The 21,473-nt window shown below is 39.2% G+C and overlaps 1 protein-coding gene across 7 annotated transcripts in view; it reads right to left on the reverse strand.

Moving 5' to 3' along the window:
* Positions 1-21,473, reverse strand: part of sox13 (SRY-box 13) — a 121,355-nt gene that overhangs the window by 94,381 nt on the left and 5,501 nt on the right. For 4 of the 7 annotated variants that reach the window (XM_012963155.3, XM_012963150.3, XM_012963160.3 and 1 more), the window contains 1 exon segment: positions 8,287-8,353. The exons of 2 other annotated variants lie outside the window; for them this stretch is intronic. In XM_012963155.3, coding sequence (XP_012818609.1) covers positions 8,287-8,342 — 56 coding nt within the window. In that variant the 5' untranslated portion in view covers positions 8,343-8,353. 7 annotated transcript variants of the gene reach the window in all.

Consider the following 21,473-nt stretch of genomic DNA (forward strand, 5'->3'; position numbering starts at 1 on the left):
ATAGTAACATAGTAAGTTAGGTTAAAAAAAAGACATACGTCCATCACGTTCAACCATAATGCCTATATATAACCTGCCTAACTTCTAGTTGATCCAGAGGAAGGCAAAAAACCCCATCTGAAGCCTCTCTAATTTGCTGCAGAGGGGAAAAAATTCCTTCCTGACTCCAAGATGGCAATCGGACCAGTCCCTGGATCAACTTGTACTAAAAGCTATCTCCCTTAACCCTGTATTCCCTCACTTGCTAAGAAGCCATCCAGCCTGATACCTTGCTTATAATACCCACCCCAAAGTCATTTATGAACAAGTTAAACAAAAGTGGACCCAGTACAGAACCCTGAGGTACCCCACTGAGAACCTTACTCCAAGTAGAGAATGTACAATTAACAACAACCCTCTGTACCTGATCCTGTAGCCAGTTTTCTATCCACGTGCAAACGACTTCACTAAGACCAATTGACTTTTGTTTAGAAAGCAGTCGTTTGTGAGGAACGGTATTAAATGCTTTGGCAAAATCCAAATAGATTATATCTACTTCATCCCCACTGTCCAGCTTCTTACTCACCTTATCATAAAAATCTATTAAATTGGTCAGACAAGACCTGTCCTTCATAAAGCCATGCTATTTACTGCTCATAATGCCATTCTAGACTGTCTTCTGTTCAGAGATAGTATTCAAACCAGAGTATTAAACAAGCTTAGCAATGTGATTGCCAAACTTCTTTACTTAAAGGAACAGTAACCCCAAAAAATGAAAGTGTTTTAAAGTACAGTTGCCCTGTGCTGGTAAAACTGGTAAGTTTGCAACAGAAACGCTACTATAGTTTATATAAATGAGCTGCTATGTCAACACGGGGGCAGCCATTGAAGCTGGGAAAAAGGAGAAAAGGCACAGGCACATAGCAGATAACAGATAAGCTTAGAATATAATGGGGTTTTATCTGTTATCTGCTAAGTAACCTGTGCCTTTTCTCCTGTAAATGGCTGCCCCCGTGGCTACACAGAAGCTTTATTATATAAACTATAGTAGTCTTTCTAAGGAAAACACACCAGTTGTACCAGTACAGAGCAGCATTACATTATATAGTAATTACTTTTATACACTTTCCTTTTTTGGTGTTACTGTCCCTTTAATTTTTCAGGATTCATTGAGGTCTGACATGGTGCCAAGAGACTGGCTAATTGCTCATGTGGTGTCATTATTCAAAAAGGGATCCACTTCTCAGCCTGGAAACTATAGGCCTGTTAGCCTGACATCAGTGTAGGAAAGCTTTTGGAAGGGTTAATAAAGGATAGGATACTTTAATACATTGCAAATCATAATACAGGCATGGGATCGCTTATCCGGAAACCCGTTATCCAGAAAGCTCTGAATTACGGGAAGCCTGTCTCCCATAGGCTCCATTTTAATCAAATAATTCAGAATTTTAAAACTGATTAGCTTTTTCTCTGTAATAATAAAACAGTACCTTGTACTTGATCCCAACTAAGATATAATTAATCCTTATTGGATGCAAAACAATCCTATTGGGTTTACTTCATGTTTTATTGATTTTTTGTAGACTTAAGGTATGGAGATCCAAATTACGGAAAGACCCCTTATCTGGAATACCCTTGGTCCCGAGCATTCTGGATAACGGGTCCTATACCTGTACTATAAAGTCTGTGCCCGCATGGTTTTATACATAACAGATCTTGCCAGGCTAATTTAGCTCCCTTTTATGAAGAGGTGAGCAGGAACCTCAATGCTGGAATGGCAGTAGATGTCACCTACTTGGACTTTGCTAATGCATTTGATACAGTACCACACAGAAAGTTAATGATAAAATTGTGGAATATTAGCAATTCTGATTATCAGCAGCAACCAGCAGTTACTGGCTCCCCTTGCTTGTTATATTGTACAGTATGAGGGTATGGTATAGCACATTTTGCGTCTCTCAGTGTACTCTGTGTGTGTTTCCCATTCCAAGACCAGCACTAGCAGAACAGCTTTGACTCTAGACTCACTATCAAAACAGCCAGACAGGTGGGGGGACGCGGGCCGCCAGTTGGACAGCACTGGTCTAGAGGTTAATAGTAAGGCTGCAGCATCCCCTTAATCACTTAAATTTTCTTCTCCTCCTATAATCCACTCTGCCCCCTCCCTCAGGAATTTGTTTTGTCTGTTGGTTCCTGGGCATGCTCAGTTTACTAAACACACCTTCCATTCTAGCAGCCAATGAAGAGATGGCATTGCTGGTTCCCATAGAAACTCAGCTCTAGCCGTCTGTCTGTAAAATGGCAACCAGGTGACACCTGCTATTTGCTTAAGGACAACGTGATGGTGCTGGTAAATGGAGGGGATATATGCAGTACAAATGATGCCATTAGGGTGGGGAGACGTGCCCAACTGATATACATTGTAGTAAAATGTAGGCTTTACGTGTCCTTTAATTGAGAAGGATCTGGGGATATTTGTAAATAACAAGTTATCTAATTCCAGGCAATATCATTCTGTGGCTACTAAAGCAAATAAAGTGCTGTCTTGCATAAAAAAGGGCATTGACTCAAGGGATGAGAAAATAATTTTGGCTCTTTATAGGTCTCTGGTAAGGCCTCACTTTGAGTATGCCGTGCAGTTTTAGGCTCCAGTCCTTAAGAAGGATATTAATGAGCTGGAGAGAGTGCAGAGATGTGCAACTAAACTATTAAAGGGGATGGAAGATTTAAACTATGAGGTTAAACTGGCACGGTTGGGGTTGTTTTCTCAGGAAAAAAGGCACTTGCAAAGGGACATGATTACTCTGTACAAATACATTAGAAGGGATTATAGACTGATAGGGGATGCTCTTTTGTCCCATAAAAATAATTAGTGTACCAGAGGCCACCCATTTAGATTGGAGGAACAGAACTTTCAACTGAAGCAGCTTAAGTGGTTTTTCCTAGTGATGTTGAGATGGCAGATTCTGTTAATGCCTTTCATAGGAGCTTGGATGAGTTCCTGACCTAGCATAGTATCCAAGGCTATTGTGATACTAAAATCTACAGTTAGTATTGATGTTGATATACAGGTATGGGGCCTGTTATCCAGAATGTTCGGGACCTGGGGTATTCCAGATCTTTCCATAATTTGGATCTCCATAACTTAAGTCTGCTAAAAATCCTTTAAATATGGAATAAACCCCATAGGCTTGTTTTACCTCCAACAATGATTAATTCTATCTTAGTTAGGATCAAGTACAATGTACTGTTTTATAATTACAGAGAAAAAGGAAATCATTTTTAAAAATTAGATTTGCTTATAATGTTGTCTATGGGAGATGGCCTTTCCATAATTCGGAACTTTCTGGATAACAGGTTTCCGGATAAGGGATCCCATACCTGTATATGTTTATGTATAGGAGTGTATAGGTAGGTCAGTATAGTTTTGGGTGTGCTGGGTTTACTTGGAAGGGTTGAACTTGATGGACTCTGGTATTTTTTCAACCCTATGTAACTATGTAATTATGTAGCTATTCTGTAAAACAATTAACTTTTTTGGCGAGGACAAATTCAGGGGATTGGAGACCAGTTTTTAGTCCTAAAGAAAATAGATTTGTCCATAAAGCCACCCAAATTTCAGAAAAAAGCACTAGTTTCTGCTGATAGATCTCAGAGATGCACATCTCCTCATCCCAGTGGCATCTCAGCATTACAAGTTTCTTTGCTTTGCCATTGGTCAAAAACATTTTTAGTTTAGAGCTCTGCTATTCCTCCCTTCAACATACTCTGTACATTTATGAAGGTCCTGGTAACTCTTATAGGGGAATTCTTCTTGCTCACAGAGATATTTCCCTGACATGTCTCTGGTTTCAGGGCTTTCTTATAAATTGGGACAAAAGCAAACTTTAACCTTTTTAATCCTTGATTATTTTTTGGGTGCATGGTACAACCCGGCCAAAGGCATAGTGTCTCTGTCTGAGAAAAAGGAGACAGAATGATCAAACCTTAGTTATAGAGTTTATGCCACTTCTAGGATGCGTGGCATCAATGATTTCTATGACCAAATGGGTCATTTTCATATGAAGAAGATTCAAGTATTTCTGTCTCAGTCAATAGGACAGATTTAATCCTAAATGGAAACAAAGAACTCGTATCATAAAGCAAAGTGAGAACCGATCTTTATAGGTGGCTTGAGATCTGCTGAACCAAAATCCAAAGGGGGTTTTCCTTTGTTGAAACATGTTGAAACATTTGGAGATATTTGGAGATGGAGGCCTCCAACCTGTGTTGGGGTGCTTTTATAACATAAGCTGCATATGTGAACATGGATATTACAGTAACAAACAGCAATGGAAAAAGCCTAGCAAATAACTATTTATTTAACAAATAAGGCCAAAAAAAATATATGTGACTATGTAAAAATGTTGAGCAACCGGAACTACAGGATTTAAAAACAAGGTGCATATTGTGGATGAGAACAAAGTTAAAAATATAGTAGACAGCAACCATTAACTGCTTCACTACTAGATGATTTGGCACTTTTAGTGCCAGACAGTTTATTGAACATTTTGTGCTTTTTCATTCAGGGGCATTTCTGGGGGGAACTTTTAATTCACCTAGGAAGACTATGTATAGGTTTTTTCAGGACAACCTAAACTTTCAAAATATGGTAGAATTTGTGTCTACTTCTGTAACAACATTTAGAATTCATAGGGGGCGATTCACTAAAGGTAGATAACGCTCATCGCATGCCTTTTGCATTAAAAAACATGCAATAAATAAATACCGATTTATCAAAGTCATTTTGCATGTGTTACTCCGCCAAGTCATATCGCATGCGCAAAATAACACATCATCGTTAAGCCTTATTTCTAACACATTGCGTTAATTAGCGAATAGAAATAGTCCTAACGCATGATTCCCAAAAGCATATGAAGCGTTAAACGCGCAAAATTTTGCATCAATCTGTGCGAATAATAACGCAAAGAACATCACTTCTTAATTATGACATGTGTCCTTTTAGTGAATCGAGCGTTAAAACCATGTAAACCCCACACACAAAAATGTAATCAGTGAACAACCTCTTTGAAATCTTTCAATACCTGCCTCTCTGGTTGTCCAGTGGTTAATAGTAAGGCTGCAGCTTCCCCTTACCACTTAGATTGCCTTCTCCTCCTGTAATCCACTCAGCCCCCTCCCTCAGGCATTTGCTTTGGCTGTTGGCTTGTGGGCATGCTCAGTTGTTCTAAGCTCAGATTACTAAACACGCCCCCCAGTCTAGCAGCCAGTGAAGAGATGGCATTGCTGGTTCCCATAGAAACTCAGCTCTAGCTGTCTGAGACAGTTGTGCCTGTGTGAGCCTGTATTCTTGATTAAATGTATGCTGAATAAGGGTCTGTGTGTAGGCTGTTTGCAGATTTAAATGTATCCAATTATGTATCAGAGGAAAAAAGGCCACTGGGTGAAAGCTGCTATTTGCTTTAGGAAAATGCGATGTTGCTGGCAAACAGAGGGGATATATACAGTACACATGATGCCATTTGGGTGGGGGAGATGTGCCCAACTGATATACATTGTAGAAAATGTAGGCTTTACATGCCCTTTAAGTCGCAAAAAATAAGAAGTGATAACATTTTTAACACATGCTATAAATATCGCTCATTTTATCGACCTTTAGTGAATCGGCCCCATAATGTCTACAAAATGAAAAAATTATATTTTCTTTAAAGGGGTTGTTCCCCTTTAATTAACTTTTAGTATTAAGTAGACAATGATACTCAAGACAATTTGCATTTGGTTTACGTTTTCTATAATGTGTGGTTTTTCTGGTATTTAGCTTATTGTTCATCGGTTCTCTAGTTTGGAATTTCAGCAGCTGTCTGGTTGCTAGGGTCTTGTTTACCTTAGCAAACAGGCAGTGGTTTGAACGAAAGAATAGAATATGAATAGAAGGGCCTGAATAGAAAGATTATAAATTAAAAGTAATAATAATAAAAATATAAAGAGCAATAGTTTTTAGCTATGGGGTCAGCGGACCCCCTTTTGAAAACTGAAAAGATGTAGAAGAGGAAGGCAAAAATTTCAAAAATCTATAAAAAAAAATAAACTATGAGGTATATTAAGGCATTCCTCTTGTCTGTTCACCGGTTTGAAATAAGACTCACCCTATTTTTGAAAAGTACACATTCTCTTGAATCAATATTAAAAAAAATGAAAATCTTTACTAAATTTGTCAGTTTTAATGACATTTCAAAAAATTCAAGGTCAAGCAACATAAAAATGAATGCCAGTGGTCTACTGAGTAGTTTGTTGTGCGATGTACATAGGTTTAACCAAGTATATGGCATGCAGAGGCCCCAAAATAAAAATAATGCATACCAATCTTCATGTTTTAATACAGTGGATATAAAAAGTCTACACACCCCTGATAAAATGTCAGGTTCCTGTGCTGTACAAAAATGAGACAAAGATAAATCATTTCAGAACTTTTTCCACCTTTAATGTGACCTATAAACTGTACCACTCAATTGAAAAAGAAACTGAAATCTTTTAGGTGGAGGGAAGAAAACCAAAAAAACTAAAATAATGTGGTTGCATAAGTGTGCACAACCTTAAACTAATACTTTGTTGAAGCACCTTTTGATTTTATTACAGCACTCAGTCTTTTTGGGTATGAGACTATCAGCATGGCACATTTTGACTTTGCAAGATTTGTCTACTCTCCTATGCAGAAACATTCCAAATCCAAACAATCCAAGATTGCGAGGGCATCTCCTGTGCACAGCCCTCTTCAGATCACCCCACAGATTTTCAATCAGATTCAGGTCTGGGCTCTGGCTGGGCCATTCCAAAACTTTAATCTTCTTCTGGTGAAGCCATTCCTTTGTTGATTTGGATGTATGCTTGGGTCGTTGTTATGCTGAAAGATGAAGTTCCTCCTCATGTTCACCTTTCTAGCAGAAGCCTGAAGGTTTTTGCCAATATTGACTGGTATTTGGAACTGTTTATAATTCCCTCTATCTTAACTAAGGCCCCAGTTCCAGCTGAAGAAAAACAGCCCCAAAGCATGGTGCTGCCACCACCATGCTTCACTGTGGGTATGGTGTTCTTTTGGTGATGTGCAGTATTGTTTTTGCGCCAAACATATTTTTTGGAATTATGGCCAAAAGTTCAACCTTGGTTTCATCAGACTGTAACACCTTTTCCCACATGCTTTTGGGAGAATTCAGATGTGTTTTTGCAAAATGTAGCCTGGCTTGGATGTTTTTCTTCCTAAGAAATGGCTTACGTCTTGCCACTCTACCCCATAGCCCAGACATATGAAAAATACGGGAGATTGTTGTCACATGTACCACACAGCCAGTACTTGCCAGATATTCCTGCAGCTCCTTCAATGTTGCTGTAGGCCTCTTGGTAGCCTCCCTGACCAGTTTTCTTCTCGTCTTTTCATCAATTTTGGAGGGACATCCAGTTCTTGGTAATGTCACTGTTGTGCCATATTTTCTCCACTTGATGATGACTGTCTTCACTGTGTTCCATAGTATATCTAATGCCTTGGAAATTCTTTTGTACCCTCCTTTTAACAATGAGATCCCACTGATGCTTTGGAAGCTCTTTGTGGACCATGGCTTTTGCTGTGGGATGCGACTAAAAAAATGTCAGGAAAGACCAACTAGAGCAGCTGAACTTTATTTGAGGTTATTCAGAGGCTTTAAATGATGGCAGGTGATTTTGAATGTGATTGCTTAATTCTGAACACAGCGACATCCCCAGTTAGAAGAGGGTGTGCACACTTATGCAACCACATTATTTTAGTTTTTTTGGTTTTCTTCCCTCCACCTTAAAGATTTCAGTTTCTTTTTCAATTGAGTGGTACAGTTAAAGGTGGAAAAAGTTCTGAAATGATTTATCTTTGTCTCATTTTTGTACAGCACAGGAATCTGACATTTTACCAGGGGTGTGTAGACTTTTGTAGGTCTGTTTAGGGGTCAGACCTATATGACAGTCTCCTTGGCTTATTGCCTGGGGGGGGCGTCAACTCCTAACCCTTTGCACCAGCAGAAAAAGTCAGTGGACAGAAGGAAAAGCTTTAACTCCAATAACATATTAGATACATTAGTCCCATAGATATTGGCAGGGACCTGCACTTTATGCCTAGCTATTCCAAGACCTTTGTGTATAAACCTAATGCAGGTGCACTTAGTCATAACAGCTGGGGCACAATACAACTTGATGTGTAAGATATATAAAAAAAAAAGATTGAACATTTTTGAGGGTATAACCAATAGGAAGTCACTTTGAGGAAATAAAAGATAATGGAATTACCTGCACTCCTGCTGGCTTGCAGGAAAGGATACAAGCTCACCCTGTAAGTTATCCATTTAACCAACCACTGCAAAAGAAAAATTACCCAGTAAGTAAATACAAGAAAACGGAATTCTGTATTTGATGGTAACTATGCTAACATAAATCCATATTGGATGCAATTCTAATTTTTATGTTTTTAGATTTAAGGTAAAGATGTAAAAAATACAAAAATCTGACAAAAAAAACAGGTCCAATCATTACAAATAAAATAGCTCATACCTGTACTATAAATCCTAACTAATATACAGGAAAAATGTCCTGCCCCACATTTTGATGAATATACTCACACAGAGCACCTACAGTACACTTTCATCTTAAAATTCCTTGTGCTGTTATAAAAAGATTTCTATACAGGTATATAGCTAGCTGAGCTGGGTGGGAGTTGTTCAACAGCATAACTACATCAATTTGGATTTAGTAGTACGTATTAACAGTATTCTGTTCTGTTTGATACTGTGCAAAAAGACAGTAAAAAAGGTATATACACGTACAAGGTTATGAAAACGAACTTAATTGAAACAAACTGAATCTACAACTGAGATAGTGCTGCTTGTGTTAAAAATAGGACCACTTTTCTACTAATATCATGCACAACACCCATAAAGATTATGCACAGTGTCATTTTAAATAAAAAAAGTCCAGTTTTCCCCCTTTTGATCTTTTTTTCAGACTTTCTTGCCACCTTGAAAAAAATAAAGAGATATCGCCCAATAGTGTGATACTGTAGTATAGGGTAGATTGGTTACATAGCATTATACCATACCACAACCATTTTAAAAAAAAAATTAAAGTAAAGTAACAAGAGAACGTCAAGTAATTAGGAGCACTCCTATCTTCTACCGTTCTTGTCCTACCGTAAAGGTAAAACAATTGGTAATATGGTTACATCCTCAAGGGTGAAAGCTCAGAGACTGGAGAGACCCACTGATACATACCTTGGTTTGAGAACCCCAGGTATGTATCGGTGTTCAGGTTGTACGCAATGCCATAGTGTAATCAAAGGCAAAGAATTTATACATCCAGGTACAGGCTATAAAGTTAAACAACGTGGGTACCACACTTGTATTTCTAAATATGTGATTTATGCAGTGACTTGCCCTTGGGGACTTTTCTACATTGGGGAAACCACCCAGATGGTCAAGTCACACATATCTCAACATAAATCCTCCATTAATCTGGGAAACACCAAACTATCAGTCTCCAAAAATTTTTTTATATGGGCCATAATGCAGACCAATTGAAATTTATGGTCCTGGAAGGGATTCCGCCCCTAAAATATGGAGGGAATAGGGAACTCAAATTGAAACAGAGAGAAGTTTTGTGGATACACACATAACAGTCTTTAGCGCCAAAAGGGTTAAACAAAGATTATGACCTACAGTATATCTCTTTTTATGAATTTATATTTGGTGTTTTAATTGTTTGTGCACAAGGTTACATATATAGGAAGTCTAGGTGGATATTTTAATAATAATAATAATAATAGATTGTTTATAACCCTTGCTAAGATATCACCTGTTGTGTCACTTTCTGTATTAAGCTATTTAATTGGAGAGATATACCTGCATCACTATTGTCTGTTTGAGCTTGATATCTATTACCATGAACTGAATAGACTTTTTTGCATTTTTGAAAAAATTTGGAGTGTCGCTCCGCCCAGTTTTCCAATTTTGTCAAATCGCTCTGCAATGTGGCTGCATCCTGCATGAAACTTATGCTTTTGCACAATTTAGTATTGTCAGCAAAAATAGAAACAGTATTTTCAATACCAACCTCCAGGTCATTAATAAACAAGTTAAAAAGTAAAGGACCAAGGAGTGACCCCTGCAGTACTCCACTAACAACACTGGCCCAATTAGAAAATGTTCCATTTACCACCACTCTTTATAATCTATCCAATTACAAATATCATTGTCTAGCCCAATATTCCTCAATTTTATCATTAACCTTCTGTGAGGTATTGTATCAAACGCTTTAGCAAAGTCCAATTAGATGACATCAACTACCATTCCAGCATCGAGGTTCCTGCTCACCTCCTCATAAAAGGCGACTAAATTAGTCTGGCAAGATATGTTACACATAAAACCATGCTGGCACAAACTTATATGTGAGTCACATATATACTAGCAATGCTAAAGTAAGTACCTCTCTAAACAGCAGCTATTGGCAAACAGCGTACACTATTATACCTTCATGTTCTGAGGTCTGCACAAGAGGATTGGGATTAAGACAGATTAAGACAGAAGGAGATTGATATGCGCTGTTGAAATATTTAAGTCATTAAGTGCCAGCAGAATTTCACATTTTTGCTACGCCAGCCTTTTTATTTTTAAATATTTTGTGCTCTCTAATTTTAGCATTTCCTAAATGCTAAAAATAGTTTAGGTAGGAAAACTATAAATCATTTTTTCAGGAGAACCCGAGAACCTGAACCCCTTCTGGAACAAGATTTAGAGCTGTGTATTTCCCCTTCTGGAATAAGATTTAGAGCTCTAAATACCAATAAAATCTATTGATTCTGAAAGTCTAAATTTTTGAATTTACAAAGCAATACAGTAAAATACGGAATACATTAGATTCCAAAGCCTAAAATCCTGAAACATTAGGTTTACCCCAGGAAAACATGCATTTTTCAAAAGTACAATTCTGCCATATCCTAAATGTCTTTCTGCCATGTCTTTCTACTTTATACTATGGAGTAGCAATGCTTTCCCAAAATTGGCAGTTTTGATTAAATACCTGAAAATCTTCTCAAATCTTGCACTTTATCTCCCACATAGCATTAGGTACCAGCTTAAAACATTTTAAATATGAATTGCAAGGGGCCTACTGAGCAGTTTGCATCAATTGCATTAGTTCACATCAATTTACCAAACTATGTGGTATACAGATGCACCCAAATGGATACATAGCAGACAAAATTTCCATGAGCAAAAACAAGTAACAAAGAACAATGTGAAATGCAATTAAATCACTAAAATCCAATAAAACCACTAAAATCATTTTTTTTTTTTTTTGTTATCTGCAGTCAGAATGACAGTTTGAATATTTTAGCTTAGACAAATACGTTTTACAGACTGAAAATACAATATAATGGTTAAATATGCACCAAAAATCTAATAAAATCACTGAAATAAAATACAAAAGGTATTTCACAGGGCGGTTAGTGAACAAGCAATTCGCAATGGCAATAAAACCATTTTTTTCAGGCAACAAAAACAGCCACAAAATTGTACGTTTGTATATGTAAGTGTACACTTGGAAAATTGTGCATTGCGTGCAGGTGTGTGCAAGTATGTGTGAGTGCTGTGCATGTGTAAAAGCCCCCCAATCCCCCAAAAATGTATGTGTGTGTAAGTGTGTATTAGTGTAGTAACCTGGGGTAGCAGGCAAGCAGATCTGTCTGGAGGAAGAGAAGGAGGAAGGTCCAGGGGATGAAGAGAAAGTAGTCTGCAGGGAGGATCCAGTGAGTTCTGTTTGTTGCCTGGGGGCTGGGAAACAAGTGGGGAGCAAAGGAGCAATTTAAAAGCCGCTACTCCGAAGGATACATACCCTGCTGCAGTGACGTCGGTCCCCGTCCGGCGTCTTCCAGTGCGCAGGCGTCATTGCCATAGCGATGTTCGTCTGCATGCTGATGCGAAACGTCATGATGCGTCATTACGGGGCGCGTCATTATGCGGTGCTTTATTACGCGGCCCGTCAATATGTAGTGCGTAAAGGCGCAGGCGAATTGGCGCCAAAAGACAAGCTATTTAAAAGCGGTTTGTAGTACTGATCAGTGCCTGGCTATCGTGGTTATCCTGAAGCCTAGCCGTTATTTCTTGTTGATTCTCTGCTGCTGACTTCTGCCTGTTGACCTTGAATCTGTGCCACCCATCCTGACCTCTGCCTGACCCTGAATCTGAACCTGAACCTACGCTGCCTGTCCTTGACTTGGAACTGTCTGACTACGCTTTGCCTTCTCCTTTGGTACCTCATCTTGGTTAGTCGCTCAGGCTTCTCTCCACTCTCGACTCCTCCTGTCCTCAGCCAGGGAGGCTTCGTGTTGTGTGAGCCGTTTGTGTGACACTAAACTTCGTGCTGTCCTAACCCTAGCTGGTGAGGCCCGGTGACCAGACTACTGAGCGATCTGGTAGGCCTGACAACTCCGCTCCCAGACCCCGAATACCATGTAACAAATCCACTGTATGCTACAGTATCACACTATTGGGTGATATCTCTCTATTTTCTAGGTGACAAGAAGGTCTGAAGAAAACGAGCACAAAAGTCTTTTAGCTTTGAGACTATGCACTTTATTTAATGGACGTTGTACAGGTATAGGACCCGTTATCCAGAATGCTCGGGACCAAGGGTATTCCAAATAAGGGGTCTTTCTGTAATTTGGATCCCCATACCTTGTCTACAAAAAAAAAAATCAATAAAATATTAATTAACCCTTTTACTGACAGCCGTTTTGGTCAAAGCGGAACTTTTTTATTGCCAGACAGTTTTTAAACATTTTGCACTGTTTCACTTTAGGGGCCTTTCCTCGGGGGGACTTTTAGTTTACCCAGGAAAACAATATATCGTTTTTTTCAGAACAACCTAAGCTTTTAAAATATGGTAGAATTTTTGTGCAATTCCAATTTTGTAACAAGATATAGGCTTCTAAATGTCTAAAAATGCAAAAAAAATCAAATTTTACATAATATAAACACACATACTAGAAACAAAAATTATTTTATGCACGAATATACAACTGATTTGGAAAGTCCCATGTCTCCTGAACGTGCCAATACCAAATATGTATAGGTCAAAAACTCCCAGCAGTACACTACCAAATTTCCAAAGCACTGCTCCAGAAAGCTGCATACTTTAGATTTCAAGGACAAAAATTCCACTAACAGAAGGTTTATCCCAGAAAATTGTACATTTTTGGAAAGAACAGATTCTGGGGAATACAGAATAGGCACAACTGTCTGTCTACTCCAAACTATCAAGTTGCGATGCTTTCCTAAAGTTATTGGTTTTTATCAAAATCTGTGATTTTTTTTAAAAAATCGCTTCAAAGCTTCCAGTCTATATCTTATCTCCTACAGGTCATAAAGTAACCAAATAAAACACCCTAAATATGAACGCCAGGAGTCCACAGAACAGTTTGATGCCCAATATGTATAGGTTTACTTAAGTATGTGGCATGTAGGGGCCCCAATGTGAACATACCCCCATATGTACTGTCATTTCTGTCATTTCAGCTCCTGCAAAATCAACACATTTACATCATTATATGTGGGATAAAGCTAGTAAAAAGTACGCTCACCCCAGAAAGTCATATATTTTTGGAAAGTACACATTCCCCCGAATCTAAAATGGGTACCCATGTCTTTCTACTCCAAAGTACCAAGCCGCACAGCTTTTATAAAGTTATTGTTTTTTATCAAAATTTTGATTTTTTTAAAAATCCCCTCAAAGCTTCCAGTTTGCAGCATCTTATCTCCCACATAGCATTAGGTACCAAGATAAAACACCCTAAATTTGAACACCAGGGGTCCACTGAATAGTTTGATGCCCAATATGCACAGGTTTACCTAAGTATGTGGCATGTAGGGGCCCCAATGTGAACATACCCCCATATGATTAATCATTTCTGTTATTTCAGCTCCAGCAAAATCAACACATTTACATCATTTATGTGGGATAAAGCTAGTAAAAAGTACGCTCACCCCAGAAAGCCATATATTTTTGGAAAGTACACATTCCCCCGAATCTAAAATGGGTACCCATGTCTTTCGACTCCCAAAGTACCAAGCCACACAGCTTTTCTAAAGTTAGCAATTTTGATGACATTTCCAAAAATCCCCTCAAAGCTTCCACTTTGCAGCATCTTATCTCCCACATAGTGTTAGGTACCAAGATAAAACATAATTATACCTTAGGGACCCACCTAAAATTTCCAAATGCTAACAAATTCTCAGAACACACACACACCAGGTTCACTTCCCCCAGGCAGGGTAGAGCAGGCAGAGTATTGTACACACAGGCAGCATAGGGCAGGCAGAATATTGCACATAGGCAGCATAGGGCAGGCAGAGTATGGCATACAAAGGCAGCATAAATCTGAGGTGTGAACAATTGAGGGGCTTACAGGTTAGAATAGTGGAGGGGCTTGCAGGTGTAAACAATAGAGGGGCCAACAGATATAAACAATTCAAGAGCTTACAGGCTGAATCTTAGGTGTGTACAATGCAGGAGGGCCAGTCAATCTTAGTACTGGTACCATTTAAAGCTTACACAAAGGTAAGCAGTCACTGCAGCCAGACAGATGGGGGGTCAAGGGCCACCAGTTGGATTGCTCTAAAGTAGTATATTGTACTTGATCCTAAACAACCTACAATGCCAATGGGTTCATTTAATGTTTAAATTATTTTCACGGAAATATCCCTTATTCAGAAAACCTCAGGTCCCAAGCATTCTGGATAACACAATATCTGCTTCTTTTTTTTTTTTTTTTTAAATCATATATGCATTTATAACTAACATCATTTAATATTGTTCCCTAATTATGCCAAAGACCTTACCTTGGAGATGAGGCTATCCATTTGTATTCATCATAGCATTTTCATGGGTCTAAACTTCAACAACCTCATTGTCCTCTCTTTATATTTTACATATATAATAATCCACATCAGGAAACTTATCACACACTGCATCTCCAACCTCAGCTAAATTTGGCATCAACACCATTCTTCAATCGCTAACACAGCGAGATAGAGGATAAAGGTTCTACATAATTATTTAAGACTGAAGGGTATCTCATAGCTAATGAGAAGATGGTGGGTGGGGGCCTTTTTCCAGTACTGATAGTATCTTATTTTTGTCTTGCGTCTAGATTTTTTTTAGCCTGAAATGTAAAATGGGGAAAAGCATATTTATTTTACTTTAAGCATATTAAAGGGGACCTGTCACCCTAAGAAATAATTTCAAATTGTTTTCTACCATGTTAGTTGAGCAACTTAAATTTTACTTATACTACTAAAGGAGAACTAAAGCTTAACTAAAGAAATTGGGCAGAAATGTAAATTATGCTTTAGGCTTCTGTACGAGCCCCAAGGCAACCACAGCCCTTAAGTAGGGAGATGCCCCCAGTTGCTCCTCATCTTCTTTTCTGTTGATTCACTGCACATACTCTGTGCTGCTGTCACTTACCCAATCTTAGGGACCAACTTAGAATATACGGTATACAAAAACAATAAATGTCACAATATAAAGATGATTAGTAAATAATACAGATTATTACTGCATGACAGCTCTGAAACCAGTGCAATTAGCATTAGAAATAAAAAATTAGCCCTGTAACATCACCCTCTAAGACAGACAAACCTAATTTTCTGCTTGATAATTTGCTACGACAACAGCTGCTCAGAGCACACTGTGAGCGTCACAGACACTTCTAACAAGATTTTAGTATGGCGACCCCCTGTGAAATTTTTGAAGTAACGGACCATTACTGCTATACTGAACTGTGAAGCTTGTTCAAGGTAGGGGGGGATGTGAGGAGTGCAATGAAATCTAGAAATGGCTGAATGGAAATTGAAAGTTATTGACTGTGCATAAGGCATAGAGGCAAGGCAAGCAATATATGATTTACATCTCGTATTTTTTAAATACATTTACAACAGGATCTTTTAACTTTAAAAAAAAAAAAAAAAAAAAAAAAGAGAATGTAGGTGTAGCCCTCTTTTGCTACTGCTTAACTTCTAGCACGCAATTATATGCGTGTGGCGCTACAGAAGTCCTGTCCCCCCGCTTACATGGGGGAGCAGGTACAATATATGCTGGCGTGCCTCCACCCAGAGACAGGTTGAACTGTAACACCCCTCCCTGGGAAACTTCTCTTAGGTTACTATGTTTAGTCCTCCAAACGTAGGGACTCCCTGCAACTCCCGGGACCTTGCCCCCCTTGGGGTGGTTGCTTACCAGGCAGTTGAGGATCCACTCTTTGAGGAATTGACCAGGAGACTGGAAGTGCTGAATAACCCAATAAACTTCTTTATTGTATCCACACAGTAGCCAGTATTATGACATGCAGGTTCAGGTACTTTCTCCTTACTTCCCTTAGGAGACCCTCTCGCTTAGGCCTATTCCCCAGTACTCCCTTAGAGCTCTCCCTGGTACTCTCGCCAAGAGACCCTCTGTTAGGGCTCTCCCCGGTAGTCTCGCCAAGAGACACTCTCTTAGTGCTCTCCCCAGTACTCACCCCAAGAATACCCTATTGCTTAGGCAATCTCCTTTCTGTGGTCCCTAGCTACCACCTAAGCTGGCCACTTAATGTACTTGAACTCCGGCCAGTAATGCTGGGAGGTCATAACCTCACTATCTCCTCGGAGGGGCTTCAGACTGCCCTTTCTAGATTCTCTGTCTATCCTTTCACTCCTAGAGTGACTATAATATAATCTATCTGAACTCCCTAACTGAATCCTTTAGCTAACCTATTACAGAAGTGGGGTCCCAGGACTAAAACCTTATTCAGAATGTGCCATCCCTTTTTATACTGCAGTACACCACCACCTAGTGGTTGCTGTTAGAACTACAGTGAAACTCCCTTTTCACACAAACAGCTAGAACCACCTTTAGGTGTCTATATCCCATAAGGCCACCCTCTGGTGCCTGTCTAAAGGGGAACCCAACCTAAGTGGATCCCTACATAGGTTTTGTGTTTAATTTACTTCGGACGTTTATTATACAGCTTTTTATGTCTGGGGGACAGGTCCCCTTTAACCTAAAAACAGCAGACACCAGAATTTTACATGTGCTTGGTGACTGATCTGGATCATAGCCAAACACAAGCTTCTTTTCTGGTCCAAAAACAAACTCTCCAATAGAGGTTATCTTAGATGCTTAGGAGACATACAAAGCACTTCCTTGGTACTGCTTGAAGTATACATTTAAGGCAATCTATTTAAGGCATCTCTAATACAAAAAGTAATTTTTTGTGTAATTGGGACTTGGCCTACATGTCCCACAAGAAAAGTTTGCATTTTTTAAAATAAATGTAATGCAGATACGGGATTGATAATGTGGAATGCTGTGAACCTGGGGTTTTACAAATTATTATTATTTGTTATATAGCATCAACATATTCTACAGCACTTTACAAAGATTATACAGCCTAACCTTTAAGCTCTTGTGAGTGGGACAATTTGATCATATTTCCACTTTGTAACCCTGTAACACAAGTAGCTGTGTTAATCATTGTCACCATACTGCCTACAGGGATGTTTCCACGTGGACAAAAAAGAAAACCTTAACTGATGAAAAAATTTAACTGTAAAACACTGGAGTGGAAGTTCCTCAAGGTACAATTAAAACATACCAATGTGTAAAGAAAACCATAGGAGACAGAGATGTTGGGGGCTTACATACACAAAATTGAGCTGGTATAAAATGACACACTATTTCTTAGCAAATATCAAAATGCACAATATACAAATTAAAAAACATTCCCAATACAATATTATTGGACCCCAGTGAAGAAGCCAGTTTTGCCCACAAAGTTTGCCCAGGAGCAGGAACCGACAGCAATCAATACAGTTCATCTTTGTAAAACTTCCTCAGTTCACATTAAAAGAACAATATGTGCCATATAAATAGTTAACAAAAATGTGTAGTTCAAAAGATATTCACCTCAGAATCAATCCTGACCAGGGTCGAACTGGGTGGCCGGGAAACCGGGAAAAATCCCAGTGGGCCTCAGCGGGCCAGACCCGACCCTTGCCGGCACTTCCCCTGCACTGACGCGTTAAATTTACGCGCTCGGGGTAGGACATTGGGTGGGGGGCCATGAGAGGGGTGTTAGGGGGGGACCTCCGAGGGGGGGCCACGGACACCTGCAGGGCCCCGGGGCAGGAGGAGCCCTAGTGGGCTCTTCACCCCCCAGTCCGACCTTGATCCTGACTTCTGCAGAACTTTTTTCCATAGGGGTACTCTGACAGGGGTTCTCTGGAGAGAAACTTTTACTGGTTTAAGCTGGGAGGGGGAGGGAAGGGCTGTGTGGGGAAAGTAATGGATAATGCTGCACAGTAGAAGAGAAACAAGCTACAAAGGTTAGAAACATTTACAGGTTCAAGCTAGGAGGGGCTATTTGGCTAGACTGTGAGCTGCAGAGAAAAGAAACTTTTACAGGCTGGGAGGGATTATGTGAGGAGACTGAACTGGTGAGAGCTGCAGGGCTGAGGAGAAATTCTGCTATTGCTGTGCAGTGTGGGGCTTGGGGATGCACGGAGGCTGATTTGGCGAGAGCTGCAGGGCAGAAGAGAAACTGTGATAGTGTCATGTCATGGGAGAGCATGAGAGGTCCATGGCTTTTAATGTTGTTTTTCTATATCATTGTTAAGACTTTTTCGTGTTTTCCTTTATTTTTTTTTTGTTTTGGAATAAATCAAAAACACTAGCGTTAAATTGTACAAGCAACCAATGCATTACTAGGTGCAGGACAGTACTGGTGTCCAATAAGAAACAAGAGGCAAAACCTGTACATGATAATGTAAGCATATAGCAAGTTCTGTGTGTTAGGTTCAAAATAGGCCACTCCAATCCCTTCAGAAAACTGATCAGAGAGACAGAAGGAATGATTAAACAGGTATAAAAAGTAGCTTTTGCAATGGCCTTTTTACTTTTTATTATGGAAAATTAATTCCTAACACACTGAGAGCATTGTTAGCCGATTTATAAGATTTGGACATTGAAAGTGAACAACCCCTTTAAACAGGTGACCAGTGAATGCTACCAGTTGATTTACCAATGGGTTACCGCTCCTGGGCAAACTTAGTGCCTTTTATTATTAAACAACCCAGTAAGAGTTTTATTTTCTTTGATAAGTATATATCCACTGTTGTCCTCCTAGTAATCCATATTACTAGTGACTCTCTTTGTACCTGGGTACAATTAATTTTTTAAACCAGTTTACCCCTATATGGGTATTTCTATGTCCTCAGTACGGTATTCCTTTGCAGGGTGATTGTCACAGGACATTAATCTATGTTAATTCTCCTCCAGCAAGGGTAACAAAAAGTCAGAAAATTCTGGATCTCTGTTGTATAACAGGGCTTTATCACAAGTGACAGTGCCCTATTTGTGAGCTTTATGAAAAATTAGTTTCTGGATATTGGATATAGTAATTTATTTTCAAAGAGCATTGCTTCTTGAGAAAATTATATATACCAATTTAAAATATTTTATGTTTTACATTTTTTTTTGCACAACTGTTACTGTATTTATCATTCTCCAAAAATCTATGGGTACTGCCATACAAGGGCTGATTCTTGGCCTGCATTTAAACATGCAGGTCAATCTGCTGGCATTCCCTTACCTGTGTGTCTGCACCCAGAGGCATTGGGGGGAATTCACAAAAGTGGAGGTAGCCCTTTTTTGGAGTAAACGTGGTGGAAAAACTGGTGGAAAACACTTTCTCCAGATTCACAAACAGAAATTCGCCTAAATTCTGACTCAACCGCCACTTTTCTGTTTTTGGTGAAAGAAAGACAGTTTACAGACACTTTTGTGAATTTGTCGTTTAAACGACATTTATACGACATTTTAACGACATTTTTTCCCGACATTTTCAAAATGGAGTAAAGCTCAGTGTAACTCTGTCAGATCAGTTCTAAGCTCTGCTGTTTTGTTTGGTTTCACCCAGTCTCCATTTCACACCTAAGGTAAGAGCCCCATTGGGGGATCATTAACATATTAATGGGGATTAGCAGCCTATTGTTAGGGGACAAGTTTCTGTCTAACCCTAGAACAATAGGTGCACATTTCACATTTTGTGTGAATATATTGTAAACATTGTTAATAAAAGGAAAAGTAAAGCCTCCCAGGCAAATTTTTAGTTTTAGCAGCAGTGCCCCCTCTTTAATCACTTCACTGACATTTGCCCCAACTTATCTGTGCCCCCATAGCATGTCCAGAACTACAGAGCTGCTTCACAGCATTGGCCCCCACCTGTTCCCAGTAGCCATCTTGGTGGCACATACACACTGGCACCCAAACTGGGATATTGGGGTACAGGGTTTGGAGTGGCCCAACAGGGCACTGGATAAAAACCCAGTGGGCCCTAGTCCTGTTGGACCTCTATTCACCGGGTATGTTGGTGTGGGGGCCGGATTCCTGCTGCCCAGTAATGAGTAGGGGCTAGAGAAGAAGGTATTTAGACCCTTAAATCTTGTTACAGATGTGGAATTACACAGAAATATAGAAAACATTAGATTGTCCTGAAAAAATTATGTATTGTTTCCCTGGGCAAACTAAAGTTACCCCTCAGGAAATGCCCCAAAGTGAAATGACAAATGGCATATAAAATGCAAAATCCTGCTGGTAAAATTCGTATCCCAAGGCTCCTGTAGCTGTGGGACTGAGTTTGATGGCACCGACAGATTTACTAACAGCTAAAGGCAAATTCATAAAAAAAATGTCGGGAAAATGACAAAACTATTTAAAAGACAAATTCACAAAAGTGAAGACAGAGGTTTGTGAATTAGGTGAAAAATCCAACAAATCTATCTCCACTTTTATTTTGTCAGAATATCACCACTGTTGTGAATTCCCCCCATTGTGTTGGTGTAGACAGAGCAAATTTTGGCATGAAAATGCATTTGCATTCTCATGACAAAATCTGTGTAAGTCTGCACCCAGGCTGGCGCAGTGACTATATAGGTCCAAACACACAAGTGAGCAGATGCCAGCAGAGGGGCTGTTAATTAGCCTGCACTTATATGCATGCCAGGATATAGCCAGTACCCTATTGGTATTTTGCAAGCAAATAAAACACGGTCAGTACTAAAACAGTGATATAAAAAGTAGCAAAAGCCCTCACAGTTGCTGTAATTATGTTATTTATTGAGTCAGTAATCCACAATGGACACATATTTAGGGTGCCTGTAGTTTACTGTAGATTACTAGCACAATAAACAACAAATATCTTTTAAGCTTTCTGTCAGGTGGGTTCTGCCATTTTAGTACTGTAACAGTAACAAAATCATAGCACTAAAAAATGAGCCCTCACTAAACGGAAGTACAGCGAAACAACAAATTAGCATTCCTTTATTTTAAGTTTTCAATCAACAAATAATGCTTTTCCCTGATTTTACACCTTTTTTCTGGTCCCCAAA

Source organism: Xenopus tropicalis, chromosome 2 (assembly GCF_000004195.4).
Source record: "Xenopus tropicalis strain Nigerian chromosome 2, UCB_Xtro_10.0, whole genome shotgun sequence".
NCBI classification, from domain to species: domain Eukaryota; kingdom Metazoa; phylum Chordata; class Amphibia; order Anura; family Pipidae; genus Xenopus; species Xenopus tropicalis.